General features: G+C 36.7%; 2 protein-coding genes across 2 annotated transcripts in view; one reads left to right on the top strand and one right to left on the bottom strand.

The window, feature by feature from the left end:
- armc6 (armadillo repeat containing 6) overlaps positions 1 to 5,985 on the bottom strand; it is a 25,343-nt gene extending 19,358 nt beyond the window's left edge. The window contains exons 1-4 of the mRNA XM_016234652.1: positions 5,813 to 5,985; positions 5,311 to 5,442; positions 4,055 to 4,140; positions 1,395 to 1,962 (exon numbers count right to left, since the gene is read on the bottom strand). Of these exons, the coding sequence (XP_016090138.1) occupies positions 1,395 to 1,962; positions 4,055 to 4,140; positions 5,311 to 5,431 (775 nt within the window). The 5' untranslated portion in view covers positions 5,432 to 5,442; positions 5,813 to 5,985. The remainder of the gene's footprint in view (positions 1 to 1,394; positions 1,963 to 4,054; positions 4,141 to 5,310; positions 5,443 to 5,812) is intronic.
- A 1,277-nt stretch (positions 5,986 to 7,262) lies between these two features.
- Positions 7,263 to 18,676, top strand: part of eef2b (eukaryotic translation elongation factor 2b) — an 18,486-nt gene continuing 7,072 nt past the window's right edge. Inside the window, exons 1-8 of the mRNA XM_016234651.1 lie at positions 7,263 to 7,364; positions 8,970 to 9,184; positions 10,332 to 10,513; positions 14,752 to 14,963; positions 15,179 to 15,357; positions 16,082 to 16,187; positions 17,133 to 17,385; positions 17,469 to 17,664. Of these exons, the coding sequence (XP_016090137.1) occupies positions 7,362 to 7,364; positions 8,970 to 9,184; positions 10,332 to 10,513; positions 14,752 to 14,963; positions 15,179 to 15,357; positions 16,082 to 16,187; positions 17,133 to 17,385; positions 17,469 to 17,664 (1,346 nt within the window). The 5' untranslated portion in view covers positions 7,263 to 7,361. The remainder of the gene's footprint in view (positions 7,365 to 8,969; positions 9,185 to 10,331; positions 10,514 to 14,751; positions 14,964 to 15,178; positions 15,358 to 16,081; positions 16,188 to 17,132; positions 17,386 to 17,468; positions 17,665 to 18,676) is intronic.

Raw genomic sequence — 18,676 nt, 5'->3', positions numbered from 1 at the left:
AAATTAATTATTTTTTTTTTTTTGGGGGGGGGGGGGGGGGGGGGAATTAGGAAATCTTTTATTGATATTTTTTTGCAAATCATTATATTTTTTTCTTCAACATGCAGGGCTGTGTAATGTATGAAGAGTTCAGATGCAAAAGCCTCCAAGTGCTGTTTGAACTTTTCTTAGAAGAACATTCATATGCAGATATTCTATCTTAACCCGTTTAATCACACATTTTTCCCCAGACATGAACATATCCAAATGATGTGTCATTAATAACCCTTTGAAATAATCTTTTTTTTTGGAAAAGTGTGTGAAAAATTGTGTTTTATGGTCGGTGAGATAATGTGTGTATTGAATTAACATATTTCTGCAGTCATAAAATTTTTTATATATCTTAGCCCAGCTATTTTAAACAGTTTGATCACATTCTAGGGTTACTATTATGCATAAAAAACCCTTATACAACATCGATAGGAATACTGAGATAAAAGACAAAAAATACAACCATCAACATATTTCAAAATTGTTACTTTTTTGTAACATATATCATTACATTTTTATATTAGTGCTACCAGTATTACAACATCAATATTGTAACATTTGTGTTAAACTGTAAAAATAACTTTAAATTTAGTGCAATATTTTGTCATTGCAACATTTTAGTGCAATTTTCAGTAACAACTGCAATTGTCTTTATATTTATACCTAAATTCACTGTTATCACTATTGTGACCATCAACGTATTTACTCATTCTATGACCACACTCAACAAAACAGAATATATGTAAATTCATATATTAATACTAGACACCTTAAAGATAATGTGTGCCAAAAATCTTTGTCATATCTTTATGTTAACAGACTTTACTAGCCTTTCGTTTTGGAGCTTTGATATCATCTTCTCAAGGTGCAAACAGGAATTAAACTGATTTGGTCATGTGACAATATGCACTAATCATGTGAAACTGCACATATAAATTGAGACCCTTTATTTTTTCCATATTTGCAGGAAGTGCACTAAAACATCAGTTAGTAAAGCAATAAGCCCCGTGAAGCCGTGGTTTACAGTGAAAATGGTTATTCCATATACATAGTACGGTTTCACAAAACAAAACAAAGCAAATAAAGTCTAATGATATTAATAAAAACTATTCTTCCACCAAACAATGTAGTTCAAACAACAGACAAACGTAAACAAAGGTGTATGTTTGTAGAGTAATTTACAACAGCTTCGAACGTGGCTCAGCCAATCAGAATCAAGGACCGGAACTATCCGTGTTATAATAAGGTTTTTAGAGCTTTATAAATGAAAACCTTTTTTAGGGTCACTATTGTGTCCAGTAGAATTAAATGGGTTAATACATTTATTTATTTCTTGTTGCATGCCTAGTGGAAACTCGGCTCACCTTTAGCAGCTTCAACGATGACTTTCAGTCCGTTGTGCTCTAGCACGATCATCTTGGCGTGTTCGTGGGCGTGTCCAAAGGGCACACGCATGTCATCGTCAAAGGTCATGACCCTCAGTGCCGCACAGGCCTCCCTCACGACCTCAGGGTGCTCGATGTGGCGTGTGATGCTGGCGGAGAGCAGCGGCAGCATGCCTGCCTTCACCAGATCCTGCCGGTTGTTCTCGTGCTTCAGACAGCAGTGTCGCACGACGTGGATACACAGACAGCAGAGAGCGGCGTCCGTCTGGTGCGCAGTCAAAGCGCCTATCAAAAACTCTCGCCCGTCCACATCCAGCAGATCCGGCTGGCCGTCTGTTAGTGTCGAGAGCGCGGCGAGAGCGACGGAAAGGGCTTCCTTCTCTCCAGCGGCTCTCTGGCAGCAGGCGAGGATCGTGGGATACGCCTCTTTTTGAGCGGCCAGGTATCGCTGTGCGAAGCCGAGAGAGCACTGCTGGGTGAAGGCTCTCAGATCCTCCAGAACGGATGCGGACGAGGAAGCCACTGCAGTTTTGAGAGACTCCAAAGCCTGGAAATGCGCCACAGATAACACTGTTAAACATAAAACAGGCCAGTCTCTGTGGAAGTGAGGTCAGTTCTGCAGCATAAACATCTCGTGTGAAGAGTAGTAGTAAACAGTGGTGCTCATAAGTTTACATACCCCTTGTAGAATGTGCAAAATGTTAATAATTGAAGCAAAATAAGAGGGATCATGAAAATTGCATGTTATTTTTTATGTAGTACTGTCCCGAATAAGCTATTTCACATAACATATGTTTACATATACTCCACAAGACAAAATAATAACAGAATTGATAAAAAATGACCCCGTTCAAAAAATCTTAATACTATGTGTCATTTCCTGGATGATCCACAACTGTTTTTATATTTTGTGATAGTTGTTCATGAGTCCCTTGTTGGTCCCGAGCAGGTCAACTGCCTGCTGTTCTTCAGAAAAATCCCCCAGTTCCTGCACATTGTTTGGTTTTCCAGCATCTTCTGCATATTTGAACCCTTTCAAACAGTGACTGTATGATTTTGAGATCCATATTTTCACACTGAGGACAATTGAGGGACTCATACACAACTATTACAAAAGGTGAAAACATGTACTGATGCTCAAGAAGGCCACACAATGCATTAAGTGCTAACGGGGGGTGAAAACTTTTGAACAGGATGATGATGATGTATACATTCTTCTCATTTTTTTTAACGATCATATTTTTTCATTTAGTACTGGACTTCAGAAGCTACATAAATACTTACAAGTTTCCCAGAAGATAAAATAAGTACAATTTACCCTGATCATCCAATTTCATCCAATGGCTCTTAATGCATTGTGTGGCCTTCTTGAGCATCAGTACAGGTTTTCACCTTTTGTAATAGTTATGCATGAGTCTCTCAATCATCCACAGTGTTAAAAGATGGATCTCAAAATCATACAGTCACTGTTTGAAAGGGTTCATGAACAACTATCACAAAATATAAAGACAGTCGTGGATCATCCAGGAAATGACACACAGTATTAAGATTCAAGGGTGTGTAAACTTTTGAACGGGGTCATTTTTATAAATTTTGTTATTATTTTGTCTTGTGTAGTACATGTAAACATATGTTATGTGAAATAGCTTATTCACAACAGTACTAAATAAAAAATAACATGTAATTTACATGATCCCTCTTATTTTGTTTCAATTATTAACATTTTACACATTCTGCAAGGGGTATGTAAACTTATGAGCACAACTGTATTTTTATTTAAATAAAATGCGTCCAATTTCATCCAATGGCTCTTAATGCATTGTGTGGCCTTCTTGAGCATCAGTACAGGTTTTCACCTTTTGTAATAGTTATGCATGAGTCTCTCAATCATCCACAGTGTTAAAAGATGGATCTCAAAATCATACAGTCACTGTTTGAAAGGGTTCATGAACAACTATCACAAAATATAAAGACAGTCGTGGATCATCCAGGAAATGACACACAGTATTAAGATTCAAGGGTGTGTAAACTTTTGAACGGGGTCATTTTTATAAATTTTGTTATTATTTTGTCTTGTGTAGTACATGTAAACATATGTTATGTGAAATAGCTTATTCACAACAGTACTAAATAAAAAATAACATGTAATTTACATGATCCCTCTTATTTTGTTTCAATTATTAACATTTTGCACATTCTGCAAGGGGTATGTAAACTTATGAGCACAACTGTATTTTTATTTAACGCGATGTCAGCATCTAAGGCTATTTTCATGGCAAAAACTATTTTAAAAAATACAAGTATAACAAATACAATTTTAAAAACACGTTATATTACGCAAGATTTTTTACGTTAACATATGATAAAAATTCTAAAACTTTTTCTGGCAAAATTATACTTAACTCTTTAAGTGAGTTCACTTCATAAAATGGTTTTCTACATACATTAAAAGCGGGACAGTCCAATAAAATATGTTTGACAGAAAGGAGAATCTTGCAGAACATGCATTGAGAAGGGTCTTCACCTTTAAGCAAAAATGCATGAGTTCGTCTTATATGACCTATGCGACATCGGTTTTAAAAAATCTAGTTTTAAAAGAGATTAAAAATCTGTTTGAAATTTCTGGATGCATTTTATACCTGAAGAACCTCATGGGTCTGATCCTCTGTGTTTTCTTCAGAAGAAACTTTGGGCACGGCTTTAACAATGTTGCTGAGATCCACACCTGCGAGGACAAATCAAACCACTTCATTATCATATCACCATATACATCTATATCTACACACAATACTGTATAATGTATTCTAATGTGTATATTCAGTCTTTTTAAGTTTTATATGTGCATGAATGTGACTATTTCTTTCTTTCTTTATATAACTGGTCTAAAGTTGAGAATAGTTAAGATCTTTGAATGTTTTTGACAGATGTGTCTTCTGCTCACGAAGGCTGCATTATTTGCTCAAAAATATATTCAAAACAGTAATATTGAAAAAATATATACAATATGTGACCCTGGACCACAAAACCAGTCATAAGTGTCAATTTTTCAAAATTGAGATTTATACATCATATAATAAATAAGCTTTCCATTGATGTATGGTTTGTTAGGATAGGACAATATTTGGCCGAGATACAACTATTTGAAAATCTGGAATCTGAGGGTGCAAAAAAATCTAAATATTGAGAAAATCATCTTTAAAGTTGTCCAAATGAAGTTCTTAGCAATGCATATTACTAATCAAACATTTTTTATAAAAGTTAATATATTTACGGTAGGAAATTTAAAAAATATCTTCATGGAACATGATCTTTACTTTATATGCTAATGATTTTTGGCATAAAAGAAAAATCTATAATTTTGACCCATACAATGTATTGTTGGCTATTGCTACAAATATCCCCCAGCGACTTAACATTGCTTTTGTGCTCCAGAGTCACAAATTATTAGAAAAAGTATTTTTTTAAATCTTAATTATTCAAAACTTCATACAGATTTTGTGTGTGTGTATATATATATATATATACATAGTATATCACAGAAGTGAGTACACCCCTCACATTTTTGTAAATATTTTATTATATCTTTTCATGTGACAACACTGAAGAAATGACACTTTGCTGCAATGTAAAGTAGTGAGTGTACAGTTTGTATAACAGTGTACATTTGCTGTCCCTTCAAAATAACTCGACACACAGCCATTAATGTCTAAACCGTTGGCCACAAAAGCGAGTACAAATTCTATATATATAGACATAAATATACATTACACATGCATATATTCACTCAGGCCAGGGTACACAACATAATAAAGTAAATATATTAAAGTAAACTAAAGGATTTTTCATGAACCTTTTCTCATTAGCACACGTCACGTGTTTTTTTTTAATAACTCACCCTGAGACTCAAACTGCTCAATGGCCTCCTTCAGAGCTTCGCTGTCCTCCAAGTCAAACTCCTCGAGGTTTTCTCGGACCACTGCATCAAAGGTCTCCTGTGTGATCCTGCGTTTGGCCATGACTGCAGCAGCTGCTGGAAAACACCACAACAGAGCTTCAGTGCTTTGGCTGGGCTTTCATAGCCTGGCAACCAATGCATTCAAAAGGAAGCGGGAGGTTGTATTTGGTTTATATGGTTCAGGACATGCAACTAAGGCAGATAGGTTGCACTAACAAAAAGCACAATAGGGTTACCATGGTTTTTGGACATGCACCATGGTAATATGCAGTACAGTACCTTACAGAAATATGAAAATAGCACAGCACATTTGGTAATCACTCAATAATAGTATGCTATATATCACATTACTCTGGTATTAGCATCACTGACTGCACCATGGTACAGACAGAATTCACGTGATTAACACAAAAACGTTATTTATTGCCGTTAGTTACACTACCTGAGCGTAACAGTCACTCGAACCCAAAGCACAACAAGCCGGTTTAACACAAAACTGATAATAATCCTGAAACTCGCCAACACCCAGCCAGCCTGGACCTTTGAGATAAAAGGCTCCCTGGAGAACAGTGGGCAGTACGCTACAAGCGTAAGCATAGAACAGCGTGCAACGCAACTGACGCAAGCGCTTCGTGAATTAAAGCAAAGCGTAGCGTTGTGTTTCCTTTAATGTGGCTCGGGTGAGATTCGCGAGAGAAGATAGGTTCCGCTTCATAAACGCATGGATGTAGACAGACAAAACATTGTTCATATATTTTTTAAAAAGTCGTATGCAACTGATATTCCACAAATTAATGTTTATTTAAAGTACCTTGAGGCTACTTTGGGTATATATTTACACTTATCTGAATAATGATTAATGACCCTTTTCGAAACAAATGTACATAAGCCTAGGAATTTTACTTTTTAATACTCTTCACAATATTGTATTGCAATTGTTAATAAATAAAAAAAATTCAATTATTTAAATTTATAGTACAATTATTTATTTATTGCAATTTAACAACTGATGTCCTATTTAAGCATTTATATTTGCATGTTTATTTATTCTGTTATTTACATAAATATTAAGCATTTCTATGTGCATGTATTTGACTACTCACTTATTTACTTATTCTGTTGCTTGCTTTAATATTATATAATGCCCCACTTTATTAATATGTGACTATTTCTTTCTTTCATTTTTTATACTGTTATTTACTTAAATATTATACGATTACTATCCCATTTAATAATTTATTTGAGCATTGATGTGATTATTTATTTATTTATTTATTTACTTAACTATTAGACAATTCATTATTTATTTATTTATTTTAGTGCTGTCAAATGATTAATCGTGATTAATCACATCCAAAACAAAAGTTTGTTTATATAATATATGTGTGTGCTGTGTATATTTATTATGCATATATAAATACACACACATAAATATATTTAATATATATTTAAGAAAAATATGTTGTATTTATATATCAAATATTTCTATTTATATATAATATGAGTTATATATAAATATATATATACATGTGAGTGAGTTAGTGAGTGAGAGAGAGAGTGTGTGTGTGTGTGTGTGTGTGTGTGTGTGTGTGTGTGTTTATATATACATTTTATGTGTATGGGCGTGTCTAATTTATTTATTTATTCATTCATTCATTGCTATTTACTTAAATATTATATAACTAATGTCTTATTTAAGCATTTAAATGTGCATGGTTGTGTCTGTTTATTTATTTATTTTCATTTCACATTAGTTATGTCATATGTAAATGCTGTATTTCATTCGCATCTGTTGCTCGTGTGTGACGCCAGGGGGAGCTGTATCTTCCAGCCGCGTGCGTGCGTCATGACGCTGAGCTGAAAGCGTCGCCTGAATATAAGCCCGCGCTGCGTGGTGACGCGTCCTTCTCCCTGCCTGTCCCCACCAGCGGAAGGCAGCGCGCGCTCTGTTCTAGTATCAGTGCCGAGTGAATCCTGAAACATCTGCCAACATGGTACGTATCAGACGTATTCTTTGATTCGATACAGATGTGCAGCGAGCAGACTTTAATATCAGATGCAGTATTTGTGCGTTTAACGGGATTTTCGGTAAAATGCGTGCGGGAGGAGGCCGGCTAGTTTCCCACAAAACAAAATGGCAGCGACTGTTTTGCGGCGCACTTTTAAAATGCTCTACAAATTATTTATCGTGGTTTCTGACTGGATCATATCTCGCTTATTAAATTCTCAACGAGTATAACTCGAACCAAGTCCTCAATGGGTGATTTTGAGTGGTTTGGTGTGTTTGTCAGGCCGGGCCTAGTTAGCATGTTAGCTAACGGTGCCACGTATTGTGGAAAGAGTCGCGTGTTTGAGAAAAATCACATCTGAAGGCCTACATTATCTGCTTTTTTTTAACCCCATCGCCTGATCTTTTAATTCCAGTACTAGTTCTTATGTTTCCCCTCTGTTTGTGATGGGCTGTGTGCGGTTTTAGTCACTTTGCCGGTCGGTTTAACGGCAGGCGTCGGGTGTGTTCGCACCGGCACACAGCAGTCACGTGTTGCTGTACCCCGTATGTGCAGTTTATCATCACGCACGTGACCGTCTATTGTTTCGCAATGGCTTACTGTAGGCCGTCGAAAAGGCGCTAGTGATGAATATTTAAGCAGGTGCATTTATTCGGGACCTTTGAATAAAAGCCATTGGGGTTAACGCGGCAAGATAACGCAAGAATTCGGGACCGCATTACCGTCACTTACGTACAGTCACGTGTCGCGCTCCGTGCTGACGAGTTGCGTGTATCGGAATTACGTCATTTAATTACAAAATAAATGTAACTAATCCGTTACATTTACTTAGAAAAAATGTGTAATTAAATTAGTTATGAAAATGTCAACGATTACAAAGGTTACATCTGAATTTTTTTCACTTATACAGATTTAATTGAATTTTAAAATATATTAAAAAATAAATAAAATTCCAAAGCATTGTTAGATGCCAGTGTTTTTTGTCATAGCTATGCAAAGATTTGATTTAAAAAACAATTTCTTGTTATGATTTTGAATCAGTGTTTAACCCCAGAACGACCTCAAAGTAAAAGAGGTGCTAAAGTCTGATTTTGTGGCGGCTGTGCTTTAAAATGTAATTATTTTATCTTAATAAAGACAGTAATCAGCGTTGAGCGCTACTGTACGGTTTACCCGGCCTGCTATACATGTTTCAAAATGATTAACAGTTGAAAACATTCTTTAGAAAATTAATCAAATGTAATCGGTTACATTAATAAAGTAATTGAAATAGTTACACTACTGATTATATTTTAAATAGGGTAGCTTGTAATCTGTAGCCCATTACATTTCCAAAGTAGCCTTCCCAACACTGGTCATGTTTCATATAAATTTCACATTTGATATCTACTTCAAAATGTCTAATTTGCTCTTTGTATATGGAAGAAATGCAACATTTATTCTTGAGGCCTACAGAAGTTTTGATGTGTTAAGGACCCGTATAATGTCATCTAGAAATCTTAATCTGTTATTAAGAGGTTTGTCAAGAACAAATAATGTGTAACAAGTGTAAATTGAGTTTTGATGACTAATGAAAAGTGTCTCTTCCAGGTGAACTTCACAGTGGACCAGATCCGTGCCATCATGGACAAGAAGTCCAACATCCGTAACATGTCCGTGATTGCGCACGTGGACCACGGGAAATCTACACTGACCGACTCTCTGGTGTCCAAGGCTGGAATCATCGCTTCGGCCCGCGCCGGAGAGACCCGCTTCACTGACACGCGCAAAGATGAGCAAGAGCGCTGCATCACCATCAAATCCACGTAAGAAGCCTGCAAATAAAATGTGTATATAAACATTATCATGCACAATTAAACCTGGAAATAGGGAAATTTGCAAGCATGTAAAAGTGCAATTAAATGTTGTTGTGCATAACTAAACCTGGAAATATCAGGCGATTTTCTAAAATGCCATTCTGATTTTAATGATGTTAACATTTTCTGCATGACTAAACTTAGAAATATCTATTTTAAATTCGCAAGCCTGTAAACATGGATGTAAACGTTATTGCACATGATGACTAACTTGGGAATTTCACAATTGCAAGTCTGTAAGTAAAATGCAATTTAATAGGAAAAACATTATCATGCATTACCGAATCTGGAAATATCAGGCTGTTTGCAAGCCTATGAAGTTGCAGTTAAATAGATGTAAACATCATGTATGTATAGCATAACTAAACGTGGAAATATCAGGGAGTTTTAAAATTGCAAGTCTGTAAATAAAATGCTTTTAAATAGATATGAACATTATTACGCATAACCATATCAGGCAGTTAAAATGGCAATCCTGTAAATAAAATGCAATTAAATGGAACCTAATCATTATCGTGCATGCATATAAATGATGTTCAGTAGGGAGTGGCTGTGATTTGCATGAGGGCAAAGGCTGTTCAACTACTTTTTCACTGCTTTATAGTGTTGAGTCATATATATATATATATATATATATATATATATCTATCTATCTCCCTCTCTCTCTCTCTTCATACACTGGCGTAAGATTAAGTATTTGTTAGGGGTGAAACAATATATCGTGTCACAATTTATTGCAAAACAAAAATGCAACAATGCGTCATTCTACCAAAATGAAAGTTAAGATAGTTTAGCATCAAATATGGTGAAACTAGGAGGTCATGGATTTGAGCTTCCATGTTTATTAATAACTAAAATACAATGTTTTGAGTATGTAGTGAGGGACAGAGTGCTTACAATTTATGATTGATATTCTTTATTGCTCATAGAAAAATCAATCCTGTGTAGTTTAGTTGTAACTAATGTAACTCAAACTCTAAATTCATAGTTGGCCGAAACAGCCAATCATTTATGACCTGCTTACTAGAACAAAACAAAAGCCAAGCGGAGTGTCTTAATACTGCTATACAAAGAGTTTGTTGTTGATCTTTCACAGTGCCATCTCCATGTACTACGAGCTGGCCGATAATGACATGGCCTTCATTAAGCAGTGTAAGGATGGAGCTGGTTTCCTCATCAACCTGATCGACTCTCCCGGACACGTCGACTTCTCCTCCGAGGTCACGGCTGCTCTGCGTGTCACCGATGGAGCTCTGGTTGTGGTGGACTGTGTCTCTGGTAAACTTATATGTTTTTTTTTTAATCTGTGGTTGTACAGGGCTCTACGCTGTTCTTTTTAGGAGCGCTTGTGCACCTAATTAAAAAAATTTAGGAGCACCTTCTAATCAGTAATCAAATTCTGATAAAAAAATTTAACCTTCACATTACGAGGTGATATTTGACTCCTTAAAGTGATTTTCAGGGAATTTTGTTTTTACCTTTTGTAATGGCATTTTTCTAACTTTATTAAAAGTATGTCATCTTTTGTCAAATTAAAAATATATGTATTTATAAGCTTTTTAACATTTCTAATTAAAACAACAGAATAAGAATAAGTTACCAATCAAATGAAATCGGTATTTAAGAAATGCATTTGTGCTACAGAGTTGGCACAGAAGAACACACAAGTGGCTTGTAGGTGTATTTTCAGACGTTTAATGAGGCTCAGGTCACATGAGTGCAATTAAATTCATGTTGAGGTTAATGTTTTAAATATAAAATTGAATATAGAAATATTAAATGATTTAAATAACAGAAAATATATTTTAAAAATTAAACTAAAACTGCCAGCAGGTGGCTGCAAGTCACTGATTTTATCACTGAATCATTCATTCAATTGATTCGTTCAAACGGCTGATTCATTCAGGAACTAAGTACATGACTGACTTTATGAATGGGTAATTGAATCATTGACTCACTAGATTCGTTTAAAAATGCAGTTCATTCATAAACGAATCGCCGCTATGTTTGAATGGAGATGTGCAGCGGCTCTGTTACTTTGTTTGAAACTATTTTCGTTGATGAAATAGAGCAAAATAAGGCAATTGTGTTGTTGTCAGACAATAGAAGTCACTTAATATTAACTTGTTTAATGAACTGTTGTATTAAATCAATATCACATTTGCAAACTCCCTTAATAATCATTAAAAGCTGTCACTCATCTTAGGCCATCGCAATCTCACAAAACTCCATTATAAGCGACGAAGCTCTCTACACTGCACAATGAATCTCTTATTTACACCCCGTCAACACTGTGTTTGTTATAATGAGAGGATACGTCTGTGATGCATTACTCAACGCTGCTCCCTCAGCGCAAACACAAATATGCTGGTCGGGTCAGTCGCACAGGTGCTCCCAAATCTATTTCATAGTCGCACGCAGTAGTTTTCAGTCGCAAATGCTGTAGAGCCCTGTTATACATCGTACTGTTGTTGATATGGTCTAAAGTAGCCTTTCCACAAATTAAGCTTTTAAATTGTACCAAAAGTCTTAAATTCATATAGTTATGGCATTAAATGTTGCATCCTCTGCAAAAAAAAAAAAAATAGATATCGTCATCCGTGTTTTTAATCTTATTTTACAATGCAAATATTTAAAGTTCCTTAAATCAAGAAACATTTACTTAAGGCAAAATGAGGTCTGAGAAATGTAAGATTTGTTGTCTGTCAGTGGGATATGACTAGACCCTTTAGAAGCTGTTTATACTGGTTTTAATCAAACTTGATTCATTTTAATCAGAAAACACGTTTTATAATAATGTGATTTTGCTTTAATTGGATGCATCTTGATTTTAGAGTCTTCATTTGAACTGGAAAACAAGTCAGGAATACAGAGGAAGAACAGCAATGTGTAAAACCTATTTCCAGATTTTAGTGCTTGTACGTAGAGGTATTCAAGCCTTTTTTTTGCAAATGAGTTAAACTAATGACAAGCTGTTCGAAGTTGTATAATTCTGAACGTTTTAGTGCCGCTAATACAACTTGTGTTGTCTGTTTCTGCCACTCTTAAAACGTCTTAATTTGTCCTTTCAAAAATTAAGGTCTTTAAATTTGACGAGAAAGTCTCAAATTCATGAAGTTATGGTATTAAATATTGCATACGATGCAAAAATGATTATTTTCCTCAGTGTTTTTGTCTTGTGTTCCAGTTTAGAAATCTAATCATTCTTAAATCAAGAAACATTTAATTGAGATGCAAAATGAAGATGAGTGAAAAATGTTTGTTTTCTGAGAAATTGATCAAAATTAAGTGCCTTTGTACGTTGCTTTCACACAGAGCAAGGTGGTGCCGACCAGCAATGCATTTTTACTCTATCTCATATATGGATTTAACATCGTCCACTGCTCAATATACAGCATTAAATGTAGCTAAATAAAGTTTGGTTCTACTCCAGAAACAAACTATCTGTAATGCTTACAAGAAAACATCTTAAAATATAAGTACAATTAGCTTCAAGCCACTATGCCTAGTAAGAGCTTGATTAGCTGGTTCAGGTGTGCTTAATTGGGGTTGGAGATCAACTCTGCAGGACACCGGCCCTCCAGGACCGAGTTTGGACAGCCCTGCTCTAGAGAGTTAACGCGCTCTGACTCAACACTCGCGCACGTGCAAGAAAATGGACACTCCAGATCACATAATTCAGTGGAGAATTTAGAAATTATTTTAAGAACATGTGAGAATAAATCTGTTTTCAGTAGGGTTGGGTACTGTTTACATTTTAACCCCCCCTCCTTAAAGGCATTAAACATTTATTTTAAATTAAATGAAAATTAAACCGTTTTATTTTTTTGGCAAACAAACTGAGGTTTACTTTTGAAATTAATACATGGAAGAAAAATTGTGAATATTCCTTTTAAAACATGTTTTAAAAGGCTAATAATTGTATTTTTTTTTACCTACAATTAAGTGATTAATCTGGTTGTAATTTATTTTTATAATTTAATTGCTTTATTTAAATTTGATTGTAAATGGAATACTTTATACTGTACAAGAGTAATATATTTCTGTTACATGTTAAACCGTACTTTATTTTGACAGGTTGCCATGAAGTTTCTGTGTATACAGTATGATGATCTGCTCTAGAGAGTTAACGCGCTCTGACTCAACACTCGCGCACGTGCAAGAAAATGGACACTCCAGATCACATAATTCAGTGGAGAATTTAGAAATTATTTTAAGAACATGTGAGAATAAATCTGTTTTCAGTAGGGTTGGGTACTGTTTACATTTTAACCCCCCCTCCTTAAAGGCATTAAACATTTATTTTAAATTAAATGAAAATTAAACCGTTTTATTTTTTTGGCAAACAAACTGAGGTTTACTTTTGAAATTAATACATGGAAGAAAAATTGTGAATATTCCTTTTAAAACATGTTTTAAAAGGCTAATAATTGTTTTTTTTTTTTACCTACAATTAAGTGATTAATCTGGTTGTAATTTATTTTTATAATTTAATTGCTTTATTTAAATTTGATTGTAAATGGAATACTTTATACTGTACAAGAGTAATATATTTCTGTTACATGTTAAACCGTACTTTATTTTGACAGGTTGCCATGAAGTTTCTGTGTATACAGTATGATGATGCTAGTTTTCTCAAATGAAACGGTAAAATTCTCACGCAGTGACTCTCACAGCTGCTCTGGAGATATTAAGCGTTTGTTCATGCAGTCATATAGTGAGACGCAGAGGCCGAAAATCACCACGAGCGTCATGCGTGCTTCTGTATTTGTGTAGTAAACAAAACCGCGTTTCCGCCCTTCATACATACAGAGGCAAGCGGAACATGCAGGATTCATATTTAAACCGTCTTTTTGCATTTTAATATTCACAGACACTAGTTCATATCGCTATTCGAATTAAGTGGCAGTGACTACTTTGTAATTAATTCGTCCAAAATTGACGAATTCCGTGGCATTCCGTGCTATAGAGTAAATTAAGTTTTTATGAATGGGCTCCATGATCCCGTCCACGTTTTCTCAGAAACCATATGGCCCTAGAAATGTAACCACACTTCAGAACATTTAGGCTTGCCCTGTGTTTTGTTTGAACGAGTTGCACTCGGTAGTACCGATGAAATTCGGTCGGTACCCTTAAAAGTACCGAGTTCGGTACCGAACCCTAGTTCTCAGATACCAAAGATAACAGGAACTCGGCATCCACTCTCTTCTCTCTACCGGGATACTCTTCTTCGGTGTTAGTTAACACTAATTTTCGAAACCGCGCCACCACTCGTGCAACAGCAGCTACTCTGGGCACCTGATTGGACGGCCCGTTTCATCACGGAGCAACGGGGGGGAGAATCGACACGCAGAACGAAAAAAAATCCTTGCTTTTTTGCGCCGCGAATGATCGCGCCTGGTGTGAATAGCCACATGGGGGATCTATTGTTTCGATTCAAAAGTGGCATCGCGTCGCATTTTCGCTTTCAGTGTAAAAGCCCTTTACAGGAAGTTAAATGTCTGCTTTTTGCGCAGGTGTGTGCGTGCAGACAGAGACGGTGCTGAGACAGGCCATCGCCGAGCGCATTAAGCCCGTGCTGATGATGAATAAGATGGACCGGGCCCTGCTTGAGCTGCAGCTGGTCCCCGAGGAGCTGTACCAAACCTTCCAGCGCATCGTGGAGAACGTCAACGTCATCATCTCCACCTACGGAGAGGACGAGAGTGGACCCATGGGCAACATCATGGTGAGGGCATACACATTCATTAATATGTGAAGTTAATGAAGTGCTAAAATGCTGTGTGGTCTGTGAGGAGAAACCATGCACCACTCTGATGGGCTGATGAACAACTAACCGCAATATCTGAGACCTGTGCTGATCTATTAGTGATTTCTAAACCTTCCAGAGCTGCAGTCTCATTATATCGGTGTGTTTGTGCTCCTCTCTCTACTTTCTCTCAGATCGATCCAGTGATCGGTACTGTGGGTTTTGGATCCGGTCTTCACGGCTGGGCCTTCACTCTGAAGCAGTTTGCTGAGATGTATGTGGCCAAGTTTGCTGCTAAAGGTGAAGGTCAGCTGAGCCCAGCTGAACGCTGTAAGAAAGTGGAGGACATGATGAAGAAACTCTGGGGCGACAGGTGAGATTCATAGCGATAAATAAGTGTGTGCAAAGATGAAGCTCCTTTTTGTATTATATTAGTAATTTAAATTAAACATCTGCTAGGAGGCTTAAGCTTATACAATGCCATTTAAAAGATTTTTTTAAAGTGCTTTCAAAGTCTCTTCTGCTCACCAAGTGTTTATTTGATTAAAATATTTGATCATATTATGATACCTTTACAATAAAATGTTTATTGTAATATTAGAAACTATAATTTATTCCTGTGATCAAAGCTGATTTTTCAGCATTTCTTCAGTGTCACATGATCTTCAGAAATTAATCTGATATGCTAACATTTCTGATTATCAATGTTGAAACAGTTTATGTTTTTGTGGAAACCGTGATGCATTATATTTTCTCAGGATTCTTTAAGCAGAAAATTGTGTGTGTGTGGGGGGGGTCATTTATTTGAATTAAGTTTACTTTATTTGAAAAATAAAACAAATGTCTTTACTGTCACTTTCGATCAATTTAATGCATCTTTGATGAATAAAAGTATGAATATGAAGCGTTTACGCTAGAGTACTTTTGAAATCTTTTATAGATTAATCTTTTGTCTGAAGGTTATTTAACTTCCACGATGTACACTTACATGAATAAGTATAAAGTGTATAACTTCAGTGACCTAAAACTATTGAACCGTAGTGTAAATAATGGAAACGGATCTGTTAAATATTACTCATTCTCTGCTGCTTTTCCAGGTTTTTTGACCCAGCCACCGGTAAATTCAGCAAGTCTGCCAACGGCCCTGATGGAAAGAAACTGCCCCGCACCTTCGCCCAGCTCATCCTGGACCCCATCTTCAAGGTACCTTAAAGAGCCTTGACCCCTTAACTGCCCCCCCATTTTTTAAAATAGGCATGAAAGTGCACTATCCAAACTTAAATTTAGGGATGCACCGATACTGGTATTGGGCCCGATACTGGTCTCCTGTACTCGTTAAAATGCCCCGATACCAAACGCAGATACCAGACAGCATGTGATAAGCGCCAAAAGGGCCTTTCGCACCGCTTTAGTTCCAGAACTAAATGTACAGTACTAAAGTACTGGGACGATTTTACGTGAACTATTTCCCAGTACAATTTAAAGGGTTGCATTCGCACCGACAGTGTGTACTAGGAAGTGACGTAAGCCAGTCGACAGCGACGTCATTTGTGCGCGGCGTTCAACAACAGAAACAAAGAACAACAGGAGGGTGGAGGATGCTGTGATCGGAGCTGTGTTTTTGGTGTGTCTCGCGGGTTTCACAATAATAGACATGGAAAGTCGACGTATAAGTAAAGTGATTGAAAGAACGGAAAGGAGGACTAAGAATCTCCAACGACAACTGGCAGTGCTACATTTGCTACAAGTGCCTGCACTTCAGCGTCCGTCCATCTATCGCTGTTCTCCATACTTGCGAAATAAGTTGACAATGTTTACAGTGTTTACAAGGCGTTTTAAATCATGGCGCGTGAGGGCGTTTTCGTATGCGTTTGGCCAATCAATGTCTGCTTGCGTCACGATTAGTACCAGTTGTGCTGGTTAGACCCTGCTCCGGAGTAGGAGCTAATTTGGTTCTCGAAAAAGGCAGTCTGGTACAAAAATCGCACCCAGTTCCGGCGGTGCGAAAACGCCAAAAAGTGGGTAGTTCCACAATTAGTTCTGGATCCGGTTTGATAAGAGCACCAAGCGTCCCACGAGTGGGTTAAATAGTAGTGCAAATCTCCTTTTGATACACCGGTGATCACACCTCACTTCCTCGATCTCCAGGTGTTTGATGCCATCATGAACTTCAGGAAGGAGGAAACCGCCAAGCTGATCGAGAAGCTGGACATCAAGCTGGACCTCGAGGACAAGGATAAGGAAGGCAAGCAGCTGCTGAAGGCTGTGATGCGTCGCTGGCTGCCCGCCGGAGAAGCTCTGCTTCAGATGATCACCATCCACCTGCCCTCTCCCGTCACTGCACAGAGGTACCGCTGCGAGCTGCTTTACGAAGGACCTGGAGACGATGAAGCTGCTATGGGTACGATGCACTCATTTTCTTGCGTTTACTTTGCTGTTTGCTGTATTTGAATTGTCTGACTGTCTTTGTTGTGGTCTGCGCAGGTATTAAGAACTGTGACCCTAAAGCTCCCCTCATGATGTACATCTCAAAGATGGTGCCGACCACAGATAAGGGTCGTTTCTACGCTTTCGGCCGTGTGTTCTCTGGTGTCGTGTCCACTGGGCTGAAAGTGCGAATCATGGGACCAAACTTCAGCCCTGGGAAGAAGGAGGATCTTTACCTGAAACCCATCCAGAGGTCTGCAGCGCTCCAGACTCTAACACTAGTGATGCACTGAAATTACTTTTTTCATTTAGCCAAAAACCGAATAGTAGTTTAAATTTAACCAACACTATAGGAGTGGTATTTTAATTGCGCATGGCTGTTTTTGTGACCTGTGCTGGCAAAATGAGTCACATTGAGCAAAGTTACAAAAATTAGTTGTTGTTTTTTTTATAGACCTTTAAAATGATGTAAGATTTGTTGGAATCGGATGAAAATGACTGAGCTACACCTGTTCAAAGTCAGCAAAGTCAGTTCTGAGAAAACTCGAGTAGAATTTTTACGAAGGTTCCAAAGCAAAGTCACCGAGCAACTTTGCATTGTTTCCTGCTGTTTTTGTGACCTGTGCTGGCAAAATGAGTCACATTGAGCAAAGTTACAAAAATTAGTTGTTGTTTTTTTTTTATAGACCTTTAAAATTATGTAAGATTTGTTGGAATCGGATGAAAATGACTGAGCTACACCTGTTCAAAGTCAGTTCTGAGAAAACTCGAGTAGAATTTTTACGAAGGTTCCAAAGCAAAGTCACCGAGCAACTTTGCATTGTTTCCTCCACTTCCCTTAATATTAATTACTGTATTAATAATCCCAGTATAGCCATATTTATTATTTTTTATTAGAAATTAAATTATTCCAATTATAGCCTTATTTTTTATTTTTTATTAGAAATTAGAACAGATGCAACAAAACAATAGTGAGTGGAACAAATGTGAGACCCTATTTGGGACAATATTTGGCCGAGATGCAACTATTTGAAAATCTGGAATCTGAGGGTGCAAAAAAAAACAAAATATTGAGAAAATCTTTAAAGTTGTCCAAATGAAGTTCTTAGCAATGCATATTACTAATCAAATATTAAGTTTTGATATATTTACGGTAGGAAATTTACAAAATATCTTCATGGAACATGATCTTTACTTTATATCCTTATGATTTTTGGCATAAAAGAAAAATCAATCATTTTGACCCATACAATGTATTGTTGGCT

The sequence above is a fragment of the Sinocyclocheilus grahami genome, unplaced genomic scaffold, assembly GCF_001515645.1.
Source record: "Sinocyclocheilus grahami isolate Dianchi unplaced genomic scaffold, SAMN03320097.WGS_v1.1 scaffold456.1, whole genome shotgun sequence".
NCBI lineage: Eukaryota > Metazoa > Chordata > Actinopteri > Cypriniformes > Cyprinidae > Sinocyclocheilus > Sinocyclocheilus grahami.
The sequence above is the reverse complement of the archived record's forward strand: the minus strand, read 5'-3'. Positions and strand labels throughout refer to the sequence as shown.